Source organism: Dermacentor variabilis, chromosome 9 (genome assembly GCF_050947875.1).
Source record: "Dermacentor variabilis isolate Ectoservices chromosome 9, ASM5094787v1, whole genome shotgun sequence".
NCBI classification, from domain to species: Eukaryota; Metazoa; Arthropoda; class Arachnida; order Ixodida; family Ixodidae; genus Dermacentor; species Dermacentor variabilis.
The window spans coordinates 132544591-132562641 of record NC_134576.1 but is presented as its reverse complement, the minus strand read 5'-3'; the positions used below and the strand labels follow the sequence as shown (position 1 = coordinate 132562641).

At 46.2% G+C, this 18051-nt stretch overlaps 2 protein-coding genes across 5 annotated transcripts in view; one reads left to right on the top strand and one right to left on the bottom strand.

The window, feature by feature from the left end:
* The window catches only part of LOC142557546 (orphan steroid hormone receptor 2-like), a 32162-nt gene extending 24286 nt beyond the window's left edge, over positions 1-7876 (top strand). For all 3 annotated transcript variants that reach the window (XM_075669473.1, XM_075669472.1, XM_075669474.1), the window contains 3 exons: positions 2830-3113; positions 6428-6694; positions 7523-7876. In XM_075669473.1, coding sequence (XP_075525588.1) covers positions 2830-3113; positions 6428-6694; positions 7523-7548 — 577 coding nt within the window. In that variant the 3' untranslated portion in view covers positions 7549-7876. The remainder of the gene's footprint in view (positions 1-2829; positions 3114-6427; positions 6695-7522) is intronic.
* On the bottom strand, positions 7704-16166 carry LOC142557545 (uncharacterized). Of its 2 annotated transcripts, none has more exons than XM_075669469.1 (3): positions 12526-16166; positions 11639-11887; positions 7704-8356 (listed from the first exon to the last, which is right to left on the bottom strand). In XM_075669469.1, exons 1-3 carry the CDS (start codon positions 14746-14748, stop codon positions 8081-8083), a joined length of 2748 nt encoding a protein of 915 aa, XP_075525584.1. In that variant the 5' UTR covers positions 14749-16166; the 3' UTR covers positions 7704-8080. The 2 variants fall into 2 exon arrangements, with proteins under 2 accessions (XP_075525584.1, XP_075525585.1); XM_075669470.1 differs by having other exon boundaries at positions 8271-8356; positions 11680-11887.
* Positions 16167-18051: the final 1885 nt, after the last annotated feature.

Here is an 18051-nt window from a genome sequence, read left to right as displayed (position 1 = left end):
TAATGATAACGGTGGTGAATGAACTTGAACAGTGAAGACTCTCACCTCTCTATTCAAAAATGCACCTTAACTTGAAGCCATAACTTGACTTGGCCAAGTCCGGCTCAAAATAATGCCCGTCGTGAATGCACCCACAGAAACACAATGAACAACCTGGACATTATTTTGAGCCGTACTTGACCAATTCAAGTCGTGGCTTCAAGTGAACCCTTTAAGGCACTATGTTCACACTTGTGTATGTTAATAAAACTCATCAAATGCAGTGGTGAAGTTTAAATGTGTCACATGTATCTTGAAACGCTTATGATATAACCTGTGCTGCAAGTTTGACTAATATTTATTCAGTATCTTAATAAAATGAGTTCGAAGGTAGACATCTGGGTGTTTGCTCTCGGTGTCAGTACATCGTCATGTGGCAGATTCACTTCATTGATTGCTTTTCACAATACTCTACACGGGACATACTTATCTAGTGGCCATATAGGTACTTTCCAAGTATGCCAGATGCAAAACAGCTGATGTTCTGTTATCTGATGTCCCTGTAGAGAGTTCTTGCATGGAGCCCACATTCTGTAACCTTAACAAAACTCACCGAAGGACTGAAAAATTTCAAAACATTCTGCAACTGTACTCTCTTTAACTCTTCCCGTACCGCGCCCATTGTTCATCGTTAGCCCGGTAACGATAGTTCGAAACGCCGCTTTCGAGACCTTCCGCACCGCTCTCACTGTGCTATCGGACGTAAAGGAGAACTATATTTTTAATTTCTAAGCAGCTTGATTTTTTCCCAAGAGGCGGTAATCGTTTAATGCGTTGCAAAGTTTCTTGATCGTCAAAGTAGGAAGCAAAAATGGCTGCTTCCGGGAGCGGTGCGTGCGCTTTGAAAGATGGCAGATGTCGTGATTCCGCTGCATCCGCAGCTCATTTTATCAATGGATGGAGCAGCAGCTGGTCTGAGGATGCTGCCTTTTCGTCAAACTTACACCCTGAGAACGACGACACAAACCAGCCTGGAACGTCGGGAGCCGCAGCCTGGCACGCCCAACTGTAGTGCTTGCAGCTAAATTTTTTAGTGTAATACCTGTTCAATAAAAATGTTTCATTTTTGGGGAGATAGTGCCTACTAGATAGCAATACATTTTGTATAGCTCATCATTTCTGTTACATATTTTTCTTAGTAGATAAAAGCATGTTGTTGCAAACATTGTTCAATGTTATCCCACAATCTTGATTCTGGTAATTTATATCTTTCTTTATGACATATATCTCGTTAATAATGTACGAGAAAAGGGCATTCATTCTTTTTGTTTATGTATTACATAAAATATTCAGTGCAGTAGTTCCTCCAGAAAAAAAGATCTGGCATAACCTACAAAAGACACCTATTTTCACCATGGTAGGGAAAGAGTTAAGCTTCTGAAGATGCAAGAGATGTGCTAAAATTAAATTTCCGGTGAACGGAATTAATTGCCATCTGAAAAGATTAAGGTGCATTTCTGAATACAGGGGTTGAAGTCTCAAATCCAGACGACTCTCACGAAAGAATTTGATGAAAGTATTTAGAACATTGTGTCGACGACAGGGGTCTGACCAACGTCCCGGTGGAACCTGTTCAGACAAAAATTGATTGAAGGGCTTGGACAAATGTTCTGATATTGATGGTTTTTGAGCATTACAAAAAATACAAAAAGATATAAAAGAAATACAAAAGATATCTGATGAAACAATGCCGCTGTTACTGGAATGGACAAAGTGCAACTCCTTACTTATTAATACCGCAAAAACAAAAGCAATACTCTTCAGACCAAAAAATAAGGTTGTAAATTTGCCACTGATTACACTTGGTCACAATGTGATTGAAATAGTAGAATGCATGAAAGTGCTGGGCGTATATTTTTCAAGTACATTAACTTGGGATGACCATATCCGCAAAACTCATAAGAAATTGTGCAAAACTGTGGGTATGCTAAACAAATGTAGACATATCATTCCTCAACGTATAAAACTACTACTATATAACTCGTTAGCCCTTTCTCAGTTATCCTACGCCCACCTAGTATGAGGCACAACAACAACAACGAATCTAAACAGACTGTTCCTAATTCAAAAGAAGTTTATGCGAATAATTGCAAACGTCCCATATGATTCTCACACGCAGCAACTCTTTAAACAGTTTAAGGTTATAAATGTCCATGATTTTTATAATTATCGTTTACTTCAGACATACTGTTCGGCCACAAAAAAGAACAACTCTTTTTACAGCGAGATTTCAGAATTAAGAGAAAATATTGCCATATACCCTACGCGTCACCATAATATTTGGCACATACCTACACCTCAAAACAACTATGCGAAACAATCGATCGCTTTTACTCTCCCAGCTCTGCTCAATAATTTTGCCAACAAATCTGTAGATGTGTCACAGTTGTCCAAAAAAACAATGCGAGATCAGTTCCTGTGAACTATGATGCATTTATTTATCTATTTTTCATATATTTTGCTCATTAATGTGAAGTGCTCTTTTGTATTTTGCAAAATGCTTATGTTCCGTTGTGCAATCATTGTCCGTGCATATGTATGAAAGCAGTCATTTGTAAGAAAATTGTTTCATAACTACTGCTGCTGCTGCTGTGTAAAGGGGCAGCCACCTCGTCAAGCTACTAATCTCAGTAGCTTTTTGTGGCTGCTCCTTCCTTGTGTATTTGTTCAAGGAGAATAAAGTTCAATTCAATTCAATTCAATTCAGTCTTGTATCCCTGTCCTCTTTACAAGCGCACAAGCTACTGCGCACTGAAGTGTGTGGTTTCTTCGATTTTTCCTTTGTTTCAGGGCATCGCTCCAGCTGGCACTGGTGCAATCAGCGTGGAGTGAAATTTTCACCCTGGGGCTGCTCCAGTGTGCGGAGCAGATGCAACTCTCTACACTGCTGTCAACGGTGGTGACACACCTGAACGCCAAGGGTGGCCCTGCCAGTGATATCATGGGCAGCTCTCAGCGTGCCCAGGTGTCCGAGCATGTGGCTTCTCTGCAGCGCCTCCTCACGGCAGCGCAAAGGTTGCAGCTCGATGACCAGGAATATGCCTTGCTAAAGTCTCTGGTGCTTTTCTGCCCTGGTGAGTAGACAGGGGCTTGACTAAATGCTGTGCCGATCAAAAGCATTTCTGGTACAGTTTAACATTGTTGTGAGGGGTGCGTCCAATTTTGGCCATCATTGAACACAATTCACTTTGAGCACTAAAAAGAGCCCAAATACCATATTTTTCTGCGTTATTACCTGACCCTCCAATTACAACAGCCTGGAAAAAAAGAAATAATCCACGCATATAATTAGTGAAAATAACTGCTACAACAACGCTCGATTCTTTGCAAAAACAGTCCCCATTTGTGGATGCACGACGAAATGATGCGTGGCTTCACATAGCACGTGCTGCACTGCCATGAAGCCACACATCAAGGTGAAATTCACATGAAACTCGCACCCCTACCTTACTGGTAAATGTTTAAAATTCTTGGTGCAGGTTATGCACGCAAAAATACGGTAATGGAACTCATTTGGAAGTATCTGCCATTTTATGCTATTTCGTGTCTTCAAGAAAAGGCTACGAAAAGCATATTTCTCTATTATTATTTCACATTATTTCTCTATTGTGATGATGTCTCTGCATCATGTCTCCGATAGGCCAGCAGGTCTCCCGCCAATTTTGACAGCCTGTCAGTGGCTTGCTGTGCCGATATGTGGCACACTAATGATGCAAAATTATATATGCGCTTCACACCATTGTTAATATGCAACCGTGCGATCAGTGTGAGTAAACATTATTCGCACATTTGCTTGCTGGCTGCAGCCAGCCAAGCCAAGCAACTGGCCGGAATGCGTCGCACGCCTAGAATGTGCTATTTCAAGTTTCTCTGAGGGGAGTATTGTAATGTTTGTGCTACCAAGATGCATACTTAGAGCTGCAAGCGAACAAATATTCACTTCAGTGTAACCTGTATTGGTGTGAAGCATGCTTTTTTGGTTTAAGTATAGCAGTTCAAAACTAAATGAAATAAAGCATGGCAGAGCAAATTTTAGATTATGTACTGTGCAGTGATTCATTATTTTTGCTGCTCAGTATGTCGAGGTTTGACTGCAGCACATTTTTGGTCGCTCTGGTCATTTGTTATGCAAAGAAAAGCTAGATTGATCAGTAGTTGGCCCACGTGAAAAATCTCGGCTCGGAGCTTATGCTCTGACTAAGGAACTTGTCTCTCTCAGACTTATCTTTGACTTCGTCTTTTACTCATCTTTAGCAGAATGAAGACAGATGTCAAAGCATTAGCTTCATACTAAATATCCCTTGTTTGCCTACAGTTGCTCGATTTGTGTCCATTTTGCTGTTACAACTTTGCCTTGTTAAGATGGAGCTAGGTCGGTATAATGTTGCAGTTCTTTATGCTCGATTCTGTGCCACTCTTCCATCCATTGCTAACAGCAGGCAGATCCTGCTTATGTCGGCGGAGCGCCACTCCGACCACTGACAAAACGCAAAAAGCACTGACCTAAAATGATTACATTGTCACTGACCTAGTCCGCACAGAGCAAAAATAACTTGTTGCAGCGTGTCCTTTAGAATATAGTTAAACCCAGTTATATCGTACAAGCTTAGGCTCTACAAATAGTTTTATATATCAGGTAAAACAATATATCCAAATTTGCCTACATAAGAAATGAACAAACTTTTGTCGCAATGCATTTATTATATACAGATGTGTTGCCTGCAATGGAATGAAAGAAGTAAGGGGAGAATTCATTCAACATCATCACAACATTCATCAACAGAACTTATGACGGCACTCTCAATGCATGAGATTGTGTAGACTTGCTCCAACCTACTTCCCTCAATGTCTGTTCAGTACTGGTGCACTTCGTGCGCCGTAGACACGTTAAGCATTGGGTGACACCCTGATACCTCGAGCGGACAACCCAAGTTATTCATATATCAGATGTCTTGCTCTTTACGAGGGAGTAATTCTACATAAGTATGGGCTAGTAAATTTCGCATATTGGATATGCAGAATACTTTGCTTTATCTGGCTTCATTATACAGTAGAACCCTGTTGTTATGTTTTTCAAGGAACTTCGAAAAAAAGACCCGTAAAAGCTGGGAAAACGTAACAGCAAGGAAGGCCGCAAACAGCTCTGTATGGCTGTCAGTACAGTTATTAGATGTCTCGGCGCTCGTACCAGAGATTGCATGTGCTTGCGTGTATCATTAAACACGTACGGTGTTCCGTGACAGTGGCCCCTTTCCACTCTTCAATTTCCTCACAAGATTTTGCATATGCTTCACCGCATGACACAGCGCTATTGCAGTGAAGCTGACTAAAAAGAACCGGCAATTATGCACTCGTCGGCCCCAAAACCGACCCCATTACCGAGCCCTTTGCTCGATTCCCGCTAAGTTTTAACCCTCTCACTACCGAGTATTCTCTGCAAGAACGACCCAAATATACCAATTGTTTTAATTTGTTCAAACAAACATATACTTAAAGAAACAGCCAGAAATACGATTGGATATCTTTGTTTCACAACAGGGCTTTAAAAAAATATAGCTTAAAAAAACGATGAACTCTTTAACCCCAGTAGCAATAAAAGCTTCATTGCAAAGCTTCAAAACTCTAAGGTTAGCTGAGAAAGGTGTATTCTTTGTTCTGAACAAGAGTGGTACTATCATTTTGATGAAGGCTCATATGACTTATGCCCCAACTGACTTACGTGTGGCGAAACTGGACCTGTGCTTGCAGGTTTTCTTATGGACGAGCCCAGCTTGTAGTTGGTAGGAGCAGTACACATATGGACAACTAGCCTTGCTTACGTCCTTTGTACATATTTACATTATATTTACGTCCTTTGTAGGGAAAGGGTTAACTGGTTCACACTTCTTTGGGTGCTTCACAAAGTATTCGCTAACTGCTCTGTGCATGTTTTCTCTGGATATGCGTGTGCTACCTCAGTCACTTATTGCTGACTTTGGTCCCTTGTTGCAATGTACAGATTGCTTGTTGCAACATAATGGTAATTGCAACGTATACATTTAGTCTTCATAGCAACATGCGAGTGTAAGTTTCCCTCTGCACCGCCCTATTTACGTGACTGCCACGTTCTAACGCAACGTAAGATGCGGGAACACTGGAGAATGGCGAGTTATCAAAAGGGAACGTAATACTATGTGGAAGTCAATCGGATTCAGGTTGGGCCCGCAAAAGCGCGACGTAGCAGCCAGGAAAACACAAAACGAGGAATGTACCAATGGGGTTCCACTGTATTCGGGTTCGACTGTACCTCCCTTTAGAATACAGGCCCTGTCATCTGCTTAGACACACTGTCATCAGTTCAGAATGTCTGAGGACTTGAATGACTGAGTGTCCCCGTGGCAATGTGCAGACCGACCCGGCCTGGGGCCAGAGTGGTGCGCACGCCTGGAGCGGCTCCAGGAGCGCACCTGCCGGGAGCTCGAGTTGCACTCGGGTGCCACCGGTGGAACCTGGAGTGGGAGCCGTGCACACCGGCTTTTGTTGCAGCTGGCACCCCTACGTGCCTTGCAGCCCTCGCTGACCGAGGACCTCTTTTTTGCGGGGCTCATTGGCAGCGTGCGCATCGGGAGCATCCTGCCTTTCATCTTGCGCATGGATGCTCAGCAGCTCGAGCGGGGTGAGTGAACTTGTGCGGCATTGTGTGCGCTATGCAAGTGGCGAGAGGGATTTGTGCCCATGTTTGTCACAACACTTCATTTGCGTATTCGAGCATACAGTATCACATAGTGTGTACACCCATACAGTGCGCAACGTGTATCCTCGCATGTGCTCTAATGTGGTTTTTAACTCTGGCAGATGTCGGAGACAGTGTAATCAAAACTGGGTCTGCCCTGAGGCATTTACCCTCGCATTTAAAAAAAAAACACAAGGTGGGTCTATCCTAAAGACGGTTTATAGTTAAAGGTGATGACTTGGTGGACTGATCACCTGACACGAATGCTTGTGTCCTTGCAAAAGCTTTAATGTAGTTTGCAATGTGGGCTGATCGTGCAGGTAGTGCAACACTGGAGCACACACAGGCCTCATAGCAGTGACCAATATGGTTGCCCTAGTAAGTGTCCTTATTGGGATACAGCAATATAATAGACTCAACTAGGCTACGAGCATGAACAAGAAATGTTCATGTGAGTCTGTTATGCCTCTACAACGCTGTATCCCAATAATGATATTTAAGCTAGTGGCAATGCAAGCCTTTTAATCAATAAGTGTCTCCCCAGCTGCCCATCTCAGCAGGTCTACCGGTAAGCCGTCGCTTGAATATTACAATCCACCAATTGTTCTTGGCCAGTTCTTTCTTAATTACTTTTGCCAGTCTCATTTTAAGATTCAAATGCATGAAATGTAGATTTATCATTTGCGGTAAAGTTCATACCAGAAAGTGTGGGCAGCCCTTTCTCTTCATGTGATGTGCACAACAGACGTTTTTGCTTTTCTTTTTCCTTAGGCATGAAGTCTGATGCAGTAAGCTGAGCAGTGCTTCCTTTGAAGACGAAGGGTGCCTTTCTACTGCGGCCAGGAGTGCCTTTATTCAAAAGTTGTCACGAACCCGGTGATATACTCAAGTCAAGTGCAGATATTAAAGAAAAAAAGATATGCCTGGACGGGCAACATTTCCAAGAAACCTATTGACCGTGATGTTCATACACATTTTTACTCCTGTAAAGCACAAGCCAAGTTTACGCTTTGGAACATTTCTTATACACATATGTTGCACACATAGCAGCGCCAGTATGACGAATTCAACACACACAATGTTCTTATGTAAAAATGAAAACATTAAAATCGTACATATATATTGCTTCTTCGTAAGTGCAGTCCCGTTCTTTCGCTATGTTAAGACGGAACACAGCTCACTGGTTAGAAAGTTTCGTACAGTCTAGATAAAATTTTGAGTACTTGAAATGCTTGTATGAACTCGAGTGGCTATTGAATATCCGTGCGCTATTAAGAAATGATGCACTGCCTTGCAGCATTATTGACTGATCGTTTTCCGGCATCTCCACTAAAAGTCCAATGGATTTATATGGGTTGTCTCTTCTTCGTCTGCCATGATGCGCGAGCCGTTGTAGTGTTCTATATCAAACATGAGAGTAGCGTGCGGTGTTTCCGTGACTACATTTTCTGGTGGGGGTCTAGAAGCAGATGACATGATGCTGTAGACCACAACTAGAATGATGAAAACCATAAGGATGGCCGCGCAGCCCATGATGGCACCGTTGAAATTGTTTGGGGTGGCTGCTCCCACGGCATCAGTTTCAGCAGGCTTTTCATCACCTTGCTGGAAAGAAGAGATGTTTAAAAGGTCAGCTGGAGCCAATTCAAGAAGTAGAAGTTCATTTTGATAGTGTTCACAGCATGCACATACCAAGTAAAAAGCACAGGCAAAGTGAAAGAGCGCTGTGAACACCATTATCGAAATGCGCCGTTATCAACTCGCCCAAGCTTCAACCCTTGCTTGCTGAGTAAAATGTCTCTTCACAATTGAGAGACAAAATCAAATTAAATTAACCTATTCATCTCCATGGGAAAATGGGGGAGTAAGGAATATGCTTGAGAAAAGTTATTTCAATCAGTCAGCCAATCAAGCAATACATTTGACTTGTTTCTGCTACAGTCCAACTCAATGTTCAGCAATTTGGGGAGCTCTGTCGAGATTGGAGCCAGAGATGGCCTGCTCGAGTTGAAGCCGTAGGAGCGAGGTGATGAAATTTGCCAGACCTCAGTCGTGCTCCCAGCTCGAAGAGGCTAATGCCCCTGAGCTCTCGATTTTGGTCAGTCAAATTGAAAGCGCTCTGCTGCAGTGCTTGAAACTGACCAGTCCAAACTGACTAATGCACCAAAAGATTGGTTAAAACTAAAGATTAGTTGAAATCGTTCAATCAAAATGATATTTTGTTAGAGGTTTCTAACTTTCTAGGAACTTAATGTAATCTGAAGGTAGTGTTTCATTACTGACCAATGTGAAAAACAAAAACCATGCATGACATTTCAGCATCTCTGCAGATATCTTGTTCCCAATAGTTGACCATCACAAGGTTCGCTTGCGAAATGGAAAAATTGCCATTCGCCTGTGAGTGTTTGAATAGTAAAATCTTTATGTCGCATCAAACAGGGAACATAGGGGGGGGGGGGTGTTTAGCTAGCATCAGATATCAAATACAGAAACATTCCGTATTTGAAAAATGAAAGAAAAAAATGCATCAGTTAAAACATGGAAGTCTGCCAAGGAAACCACACAATGTTGCACATGCTTTAGGCAGTTAATATGTCAACAGCCTAAAGCCCTTAACAGCAGTAGTTGCACACACAAACGCAAAAAAAGGACTGCATTGCATGTTACATGCTAAAGCAGTCCCTTGTACTTTTCAGTTGAGATGGATTAGTAAAGGACATCTCAGCAAATGTATCCTTGAAAAGCAAGATTGTAGAAATAGAAAAAGCTTTTTTGTAGGAATAGCTTTTGTAGATACTAATTGTTACGATTGTCCCTGAAGACAGGAGACATGCACCGTATTTCTTCAAAGCTCATGCTGAGACTGCCATAGAGTTTCATACAATACTTTACTAGAGAGAACTCTGGCGCTAGTGTCTATGGGAGCTGCAATGAGAGCAGTTGTACCAGCATGAGAATTATGGGAAGTACACGGATTTGCCTAAACTTCGTCCTTTTGGCTTCAAACGGCTTTGTGACTTTGTAAACTCATCATTTTCAATAATGTACTGCGTAATAAATAATTAAATAACCATAATTAAAATTGTTCGACGGCAGGATTCGAACACGGGAAATCTAGAATAAAAGCCCGATATTGAAACCATTAAGCCATGGACGCATGTATCGACAAGCGAATGAAATGCCCCTATATATTTATCGCGGGCATGCCAGTGCCTTGAGACGCTTGGTGCATTTCGATTTGGCCACTTGGACAAGCTCAATCATTGCAATAGTAATTGTGCGTGTTTGCCGCGTCTTCTGCACTTCGAAGAGTATAGGTTGCGCTGAAATTTATGACAATAAGATTGACATAATATGTACAAAGCCACAAGAATGCCTGAATTCACAAGCATGAAGATCAGACAAATCCATGTACTTCCCATCATTCCCATGGTGGTACAATGACTGCAGCACCAGAGTTCCCTCTAGTAATCATTGTATGAAACTTTATGGCCACTGCCGGTGATCTGGCACGCGCACTTCTTTATTTGAAGCGCAAGCACGACTAGCTTTAGTGGCGCTAGTTTTCAGAAGCATAAATAACACTAACGTAATAACAATAGTAGCCAGTTTTGTTACATTGTAAAAGAATATGCAGTAACTTTGAATATCGAATTATTTAATAACTTTCAATATTCACACACCCCGAACTTCTTGTTCTTAATATGTATGAAAATTGACCAAAAGTGTCAGCATGACTCGAGAAGGAATGCTTGTTTCTTATGTTGTTGGTTTACAATGTTAAAGAGGTTATAGGTGGCATCCTCACTTAGTGTACGCATGTGTACGCGCACATGCATGCATGCAGGCATGCTTTCCAGTAGATAAATGTGAGCAATTGAAACTGCTCCTGTGTTGTGACAATATGTTGCATTGGTGATGCCAGCAATGTGTGCGTGAACCCTGGCAGTAGCACACTTTGAGTGTCCCAGCTTGCCCACTGGTAGGTGCTCTTGGTATGAACGAATACCAAGTAGCCAACTATGAAAGTTCCAAGGTTCCTCTTAACTTCAGTGATGAAGGGATTTGCAGAAAGCGAACGCCAAGTGCAGTATGACTACTCAGTTATATTCTGCAGTCGTATTACTACTCGTATGACAGTATGACTACTCAGTTATTTGACTACTCGGGCACGACGTCTACACAATGAGGTGGTAGGCGCATATTAGAAAATTTTGAATAATTAATCAAATATATTTTATTCAATTCAGTGCTCGAATTGAATAGTTAATATTTGAGACACCAAATACATATTGAATTGTTTTCAAATGATCAGCAATGATGCGCAAGCACCCTAAAGAGGTGGAACTAAGACGGCAAAGGGTTCATTCTTTTCTTGTTTCCATCCTTGGTATATCCGAATCTTAAGCATAGCCCGAGCTTCAATACTACTGTGGGCACAGTACTGATCTCGGGGTGGTGCTGCTCAAGCTTAATGCTTTTGTGACACCAACGGTCGTGCACCACCAGTCTGGTATTATATCGGTAGGAGCTAGGCTTGCCTATTGCATTTTATCGCGACACTGTTTGTTGTTGATCATGCCTCTCAGTGGCTCTCTGGTACTCCCACTTTGCTCATAAAGCTCATAGTCACTGCTGTATTGAAGCTTGTTTCAATGCATAATGTTGGGGTATATTTTTGTTGTTGGTTGAAATTTATGAATGCTTCTAGCAATATCTTGTGGAAATCACGCATTGCGTTGAAAGAAATCTCTATTCAAAAAGTATCAGATTCGTATTCAAATCGGTATTGTCACTACTTGATTCGTATTCGGTTCGAAGAATTACTTTTAATACACCCCTATACACAACTCGGAGAAGTTCTGCGGGAAGAGAAACAAAATTAACCTCAGCAAGGGCTGCGTCTTTATCTGGCTTTGCACCGTCACCTTGAGCCGGTTGAACGCCAGCGGCTGGCTCGATATTGATAGCTTGCTCTTCCGACATGGGAAAATCCGGTTGCAACATGTCCATAATGTGTTCTACATTGCTCGAGTCGTTGTGGTGTTCAGGGGGTTCCCCAGCTTCGTCACTCTGGCTCGACCGCTTCGAGATGGTATCGGACGCACCCGGTTCTTCATTGCCAGCAGCATTGACCTGCATAACAGCAGGTTAAAGCTGGCGGGTGATTCGTATTGCGCGAGAGAAATGCAGCCCCTCTAGTCACAATTTTCTCTAAATTTTGTATTGAGTACTTGGCCCGAAACAAGTGCTGCAAGGCTTCTGAAATCATTTAGTGTCTCTCAATCTGTATGCACCGTCAAAATGCAACCGCTATAATAAATTTGAACTTGACCAAGCCAGCAGTTTAGCTAGAAGGTAGTCACACACCCACTATATGCATATATATATATATATATATACCCACAGTCGAACGCCATTATAACAAAATGCTTTCGGCCTCTGAAATTATATTTTGTTATAGCGCAAGCTTGACAAGGACAACAGAAAGGCACATCTGACACACACAGCGCTAACTTCAGCTGTGCCTTACTGTTGTCCTTGTCAAGCTTGCACTATAACAAAATAAGATGCCATACCAACAAGCCCCTGTAGCTATCCTCATCGACGTTGAAATCATTCGTTATACAGGTCACGTCATTGTAGAGGTTGCACACTGCACAGCTCGCAATAGAACTGGTACAGAATTATCACTTGGTTGTGGAGACATTCATTGTAGAGGTGCTTTTACTGTACCTTGCACTTTTATTTAGGCAACATTCTGCATGTCTCACCTTTTCAGACAGATCATCGCTATAGTCATTGCTGTCTTGCGCAACTGCAGCCGCAGTAGTACCGGTGGAAGTGGGACCTTCCACTATGCCTTGATTATCTGCTGGAGCATTCTGCATACCACCCTTGGGTGGTTGAGGCTCTGCATTGGCGTCTGGAATGCCGTCGGGTAAGAGAGAGTCGGACCGTGGCACGTTGGGTGGTTGTAACATGTCCATTTCTGGCATAGACTTCATGGTCTCTGGTGACAGTGAAAATTCGCCCGGTGAAAATTCGGCCGTGGAATTTTCTGGCATAGTTGCCTGTAAGTTGGGAGGCTGCGGCACAGACAAACGAGTCTCGGGCAACTGTGGTGCAGTGAGCCCTTGCTTGGGTGGTGCAGCCGCACTTGCTGTCGCAGGGTCTTTGCTGGTGTCAGACTGCTGTCTTGGGAAAACGTTAGGATCAAGAGGGGCCACTTCATCCCCAGCTTGCTTTTTCTTATGCCTATCTGGTTGATTTCCTTGCGCTGCTGGTTGCTTTTTCTCATGTGTGCCTAGTTGCCTTTCTTGCACTGATGGCTGCTTTTCCTCGTGCACTCCTGTTTGCATGCCCTCAACTGCTGCTGATTGTTCAGTGGATGGCAGACCATGGTGAACAGTGGCTAGCCCTGCGGCTGATACAGGCCCTGCAGGCGGTTGCACTTGTGGTTCAAGCGAGCCATCATGTGCATGGGGCTGTGCTACAGGCAGAACTCCATCCACGAGAGGTTGCACTTGTTCCAAGGCTTTAGCTGGCTGTAATGGTGGGGCAACAGATGCAGACATAGCTTTAGGTTCTTCAGGAGAAGTGGTGTGTTCAGCAGTTCTTGCACTTTGCATCACTTTGGGTGCTTCTCCACTCCTGGCTGTTGAATGGCCTGGCTGGTTGTTAGCTGGCTGTTGAATTGTCCGAGAACCTTTAGGAGCTGCAGTCTGGTCAGCATCACTTCCGATTGAGTCTGACGGCTGCGACTCTTTTCTGGTGACTTCTGGGCCTTCAGGGACTTTGACGGGACTTTTTTCAGTGCCATCAGCCGCCTTGCTCGATGTGGCGTCAGTCACTGCTGCCACTTTCCGTTTTGAGAGGCTTTTCTTGCTGGGCCTCTGTGGTATCCGTTTCCCCTTGGGTGTGGCTTGGACCAGTGTCGAGAAGTCGTGCACGGCCTTGGCAGGCGCCAGTCGGCGCTGCTTCGCCTCTTGCTCGCACTGTTCGCACACGCAACTGGAATCAGAGCTGTGGGAGCTCGTCCACGTCTCGAGCGGCGGTACTATGGGGCCTGGCGGGTAGAAGTAGTACGGGTGCTGCGGCATCGGCCAGTAGGGCAACAGGCAGGTCATTCCGAAGGGGTTCTGCTGCAGTCCGAAGGCCCGGTAAGCCTGTGAAAAGGTTCGGAATATCTCCAGCGGGTCTGGGAAGCGATTACCGCAGCGGCACTCCGAGCAGCACGAACGCTCGTTGTACGGAAGCGGCGCCGACGACGGGAGCACCACGCAGCAAGACGGCTGCCCGTCCGCAAAGCTCAGGTAGTGGTACTGGGGACCGCTTTGGGATGACGGCAGCGAAACCTCGCTTTGCGTGGCCCTGCTGGCGGTGGCCGTGGCGCGTTGCGGCGGCCGTCTGCGCTGCACCGCGGAGGGCACCAGCTTGAGCCGGTACCGGTTGCGAATGGCGGGCGCAGGGAGTTGCGGGGCAGACGGCCGAGGCCGGTACCGCTCGCTGCGAGGGCGGGCGGGCGCGCTGTCGGCGGATTTGATGCTAGGCGCCGAGCGAACGTCACGAAGGCAGGAGCGGGACGGCGGTCGCACGACGGTGACGCCTATGGAAGAGCGGCCGTCGCTAGACGGAAGCATTTCGGGAGCGAAGACCGTGAGGGACACGTAGTCCAGGGCCTTGGAGAGCGGAGACTGTTCGTCGCGCGCCGCGGTGGAATTGGAAGCGCTGCCCGATTCGAGGGTCACCGACGTCCGGACCAACGTGCGGTCGGCCATCCAGTCGAGGGCCTTCTGCAGGCCTGAAAGTGGACCGTCGACGGTTGATGGCCCGCCTTGAGGCGGCTGCTGGGATCCGTTCACGTAGATCTCGTTGAAGTACCTGAGTGCCGTCTGCCACGGACTCTCCTCCTGCTGCTCCTCCTGCTCTCCGCCTTCGGATTGGGTTGGTACTGACGGTTCACTGGCGTATTTGGTCGGCGGCTGGTCCGACATAGTCTGCTCGCGCACGGTGACAGTCTTTCATTTGCAGGAAGGATCGAACGCGGCGCGCGGAAATGCGCACGTACGGGTTCGTGCCATCACGAGCTGCAATTGGTTGGTTGCAACCCACTGCTGCGCGCCGTTTTCCTCTCCTGTGTGCAGTAAGTCGAACCTCGATAACGACGTTATATATGCAGCGGAAAACTTCGTTAAATCGCGAATTTGGTTAACCCGAGGTTTTAAAGTTTCAGCATTAAAAACAACACAAATTCCCAGCGCATTCCGGATGGATATATTCTAGTGACCATTTATGAACAAGTCGCAAGGAGGTCGGGCCATAATAGCGCGCTTATGAGCACCAGCGCGTGCGGCGCAGATCGCACCGAGAGCAATTCATCGACGTGGCTCACGGCGTCGGAGATTTGCATGCGTTGCGTCGCCGTAAATCTCGGAGGCCAAAAGCTGACCGCGCTTAGCGCCCCCAGCCGGTGACCACAAATTAAAAATAAATGTGCAAAATAAAGTATATTGGTCCTGAGCAAACAAAAATTTGGAGGACGCTTAAGCTTCGCCTTTAAGAGTGGAACGGGATAGCATTCAAAAATCCCCGACTGCTTCTCACGCTTCCCGGCAACTGGAGCGTATGTAACCGTAATGTTTACTGCGAAACGCTGGCCGTTAACTCTATGCACGAAGGCGGGCTTTGTGGTAGGAACGCGGCCTCTTGCGTGGGCCGAGATGCGGCGGAGGCAAGCGCCAGCTGGAGGTATTTCAAAGGAACCGGGCGCGCCGCTCTGTGTCCTCCAAGACACCCACGCGCCGGCGCGCCCGAATGGCGGACGCAGCGGCCGGTCTGTGAATGGTACAAACGCTGGGAAAGAGCTTCCTTTGAGTTTTCGCGTAACAGAATTATGTTTTCTCGTATAGTCAAATTACAATCCAAGAGCTATAGTGTCTGTAAATAGTGTATAAGTCGTAGCTTACGTTTTTTTTACGTATTTTAGCTTGAGAAATTGAATTAGTTCACATGGAGGACCTGGGTATGGATGGTCCGAAATTTTTTTACCGCAACGACGTCCGACACCGGACGCGGGGCGCCGAATTTTCTCCTACACGGGCTCCTTAACGCTATCGCTAAAAAAAGAGTCAGTTTCGCCGGAAAGGTGGAGCATTGATGACGATAGCTAAGACTACATGAAGTAAGGTTCATAGTTTTATCGGTATCACGCACACTCAGGCAAACATTAACAGATCTCACTTGATGACCACAAACTGACAGTCGCAATGCCAGCGAGCGCTCTGTACTGTGTTTCGGAAACTTGGGATTATGTGCCCGCCAACGCTAGACGCACGGGGACAACAAAATGTGCGTGACGGCACCATCCAAGATCAATACAGCAGGTGGCCCACGCACCGACACGTGCGTGAATGCAGATGTAGAGGTAGATGTAGAGGTGCCCGTGCGGGTTCTGCACGGGCACCTCTACGGCACGGGACACGACACCAGACCTAACGGCGGTCCGTAACATCCCTCAAGCAATGTGGCGCAATACCTTTGAAGATCTCGGTAGTGACCACATGATCATAGAAACACGAATTCCTCAGGCGGGTACACCCCCTTTTCCTAAGCTATTCAAATGGACGGACTCGAACAAATTCCGAAAGCAGCGAGCTGAACAGAGAGGTGAGGAGAACATCGATGACATCGAGGCATGGATGGAGACGCTCAACGACGACATGAACAAGGCGACGCAGACGCTCGCACCCGAATTCCAGGTTGACAAGATCGACAGCTGACTAGCCCACCTCTGGGAAGCCAAGACGTCACTAAACGCAAGATGGAAGCAGCAAAGGCACAACCGAAAGCTTCGTAAGAAGATCGCACATATCAATCGCCAGCTGGAAGACCATTGCCGGACTTTAAGCCGCCAACAGTGGTTTGACATCTGCAACGCAGTCGATGGGCAGCTCCACAATGGCAGCACGTGGCGTCTCCTTCGTCACCTCTTGGGGGAAACGCAGAGCAAGTCTGCTCAGCAAGCAAACCTGCAACGCCTTTTGCACAAGGAACAGGCTACCACGAGTGATCACCAGCTCGTGACACGCCTGCTAGCCAAGTACTTCCCTCGACGGCCCGATGTTCAACACGGGGATTACACTGGAGAGACAAATGTGACACTCGATGAAGAATTTCACGAGTCAGAGATCCGCGCAGCTCTCCACGACCTTAATGGCAAATCAGCACCTGGTCCCGACAAGGTTACGAACAAGACTCTAGGAAACCTCGATGATGCCTCGATAACCGCTCTTACGGCATACATCAACAAATGCTGGCGAGCAGGTTGCATCCCAGAGGCGTGGAAACGCTCTAAAGCAGTCCTGATACCGAAGCCAGGCAAGCCGTCCAGCCTCGATCACTTGCGGCCCATTTCCCTCACATCCTGCGTTGGCAAGGTGATGGAGCACGCGTTCCTCTCCCGCATCAACCACCACCTCGAGGACACTGGAGCCTACCCACCCACTATGGTGGGCTTCCGGTCACACCTCTCCACTCAAGACGTCATGCTCCAGCTCTACCACGAGATTATCAATGACCCAACTAGCGGCAACCGGGCCATCCTCGGCCTGGACTTGGAAAAGGCATTTGACAATGTAGCACATGCAGCAATCCTGAGCCGCATAAACAAGCTCAACTTGGGTGCGCGAAGCTACAACTACGTCAGAGACTTCCTGTCGCGCCGCACAGTCACCCTCGCGGTCGGCAGCATGACATCCGACGAACATACACTAGGAAGCACCGGCACTCCTCAAGGATCGGTCATATCCCCGCTCCTTTTCAACCTCGTGATGCTGGGTCTCCCGGCCTACCTCGACGAGATCGATGGCCTCCATCACGCCTTGTACGCAGATGACATCACCCTGTGGGTCAACAAGGGCAGTGACGGTCAGATAGAATGCACCTTACAAGCAGCGGTCTCTGCAGTCGAAACCTACCTACAAGACACAGGTCTACGACTATCTCCACTGAAATCGGAGCTGCTCGTCTACCGCTCGCGCCGCCGGCCCAAGCCTACAGCCGAATGGCGCCAATGTGACGACATAATCCTCTATACGCAAGACGGCTCCTGCATTCCCCGAGTCCCGAAGATACGCATCCTAGGCATGCATATAACAGCCAACGGGTCAAACATAGAAGCTATTCGCAAAATCGAAGGCAAGGTTACAGCGGCTACCCGCCTGATCAAACGCATTACAAACAAGCACACGGGCATGAAGGAGGACAGTGTCATGCGCCTCATACACTCTTTCGCAATC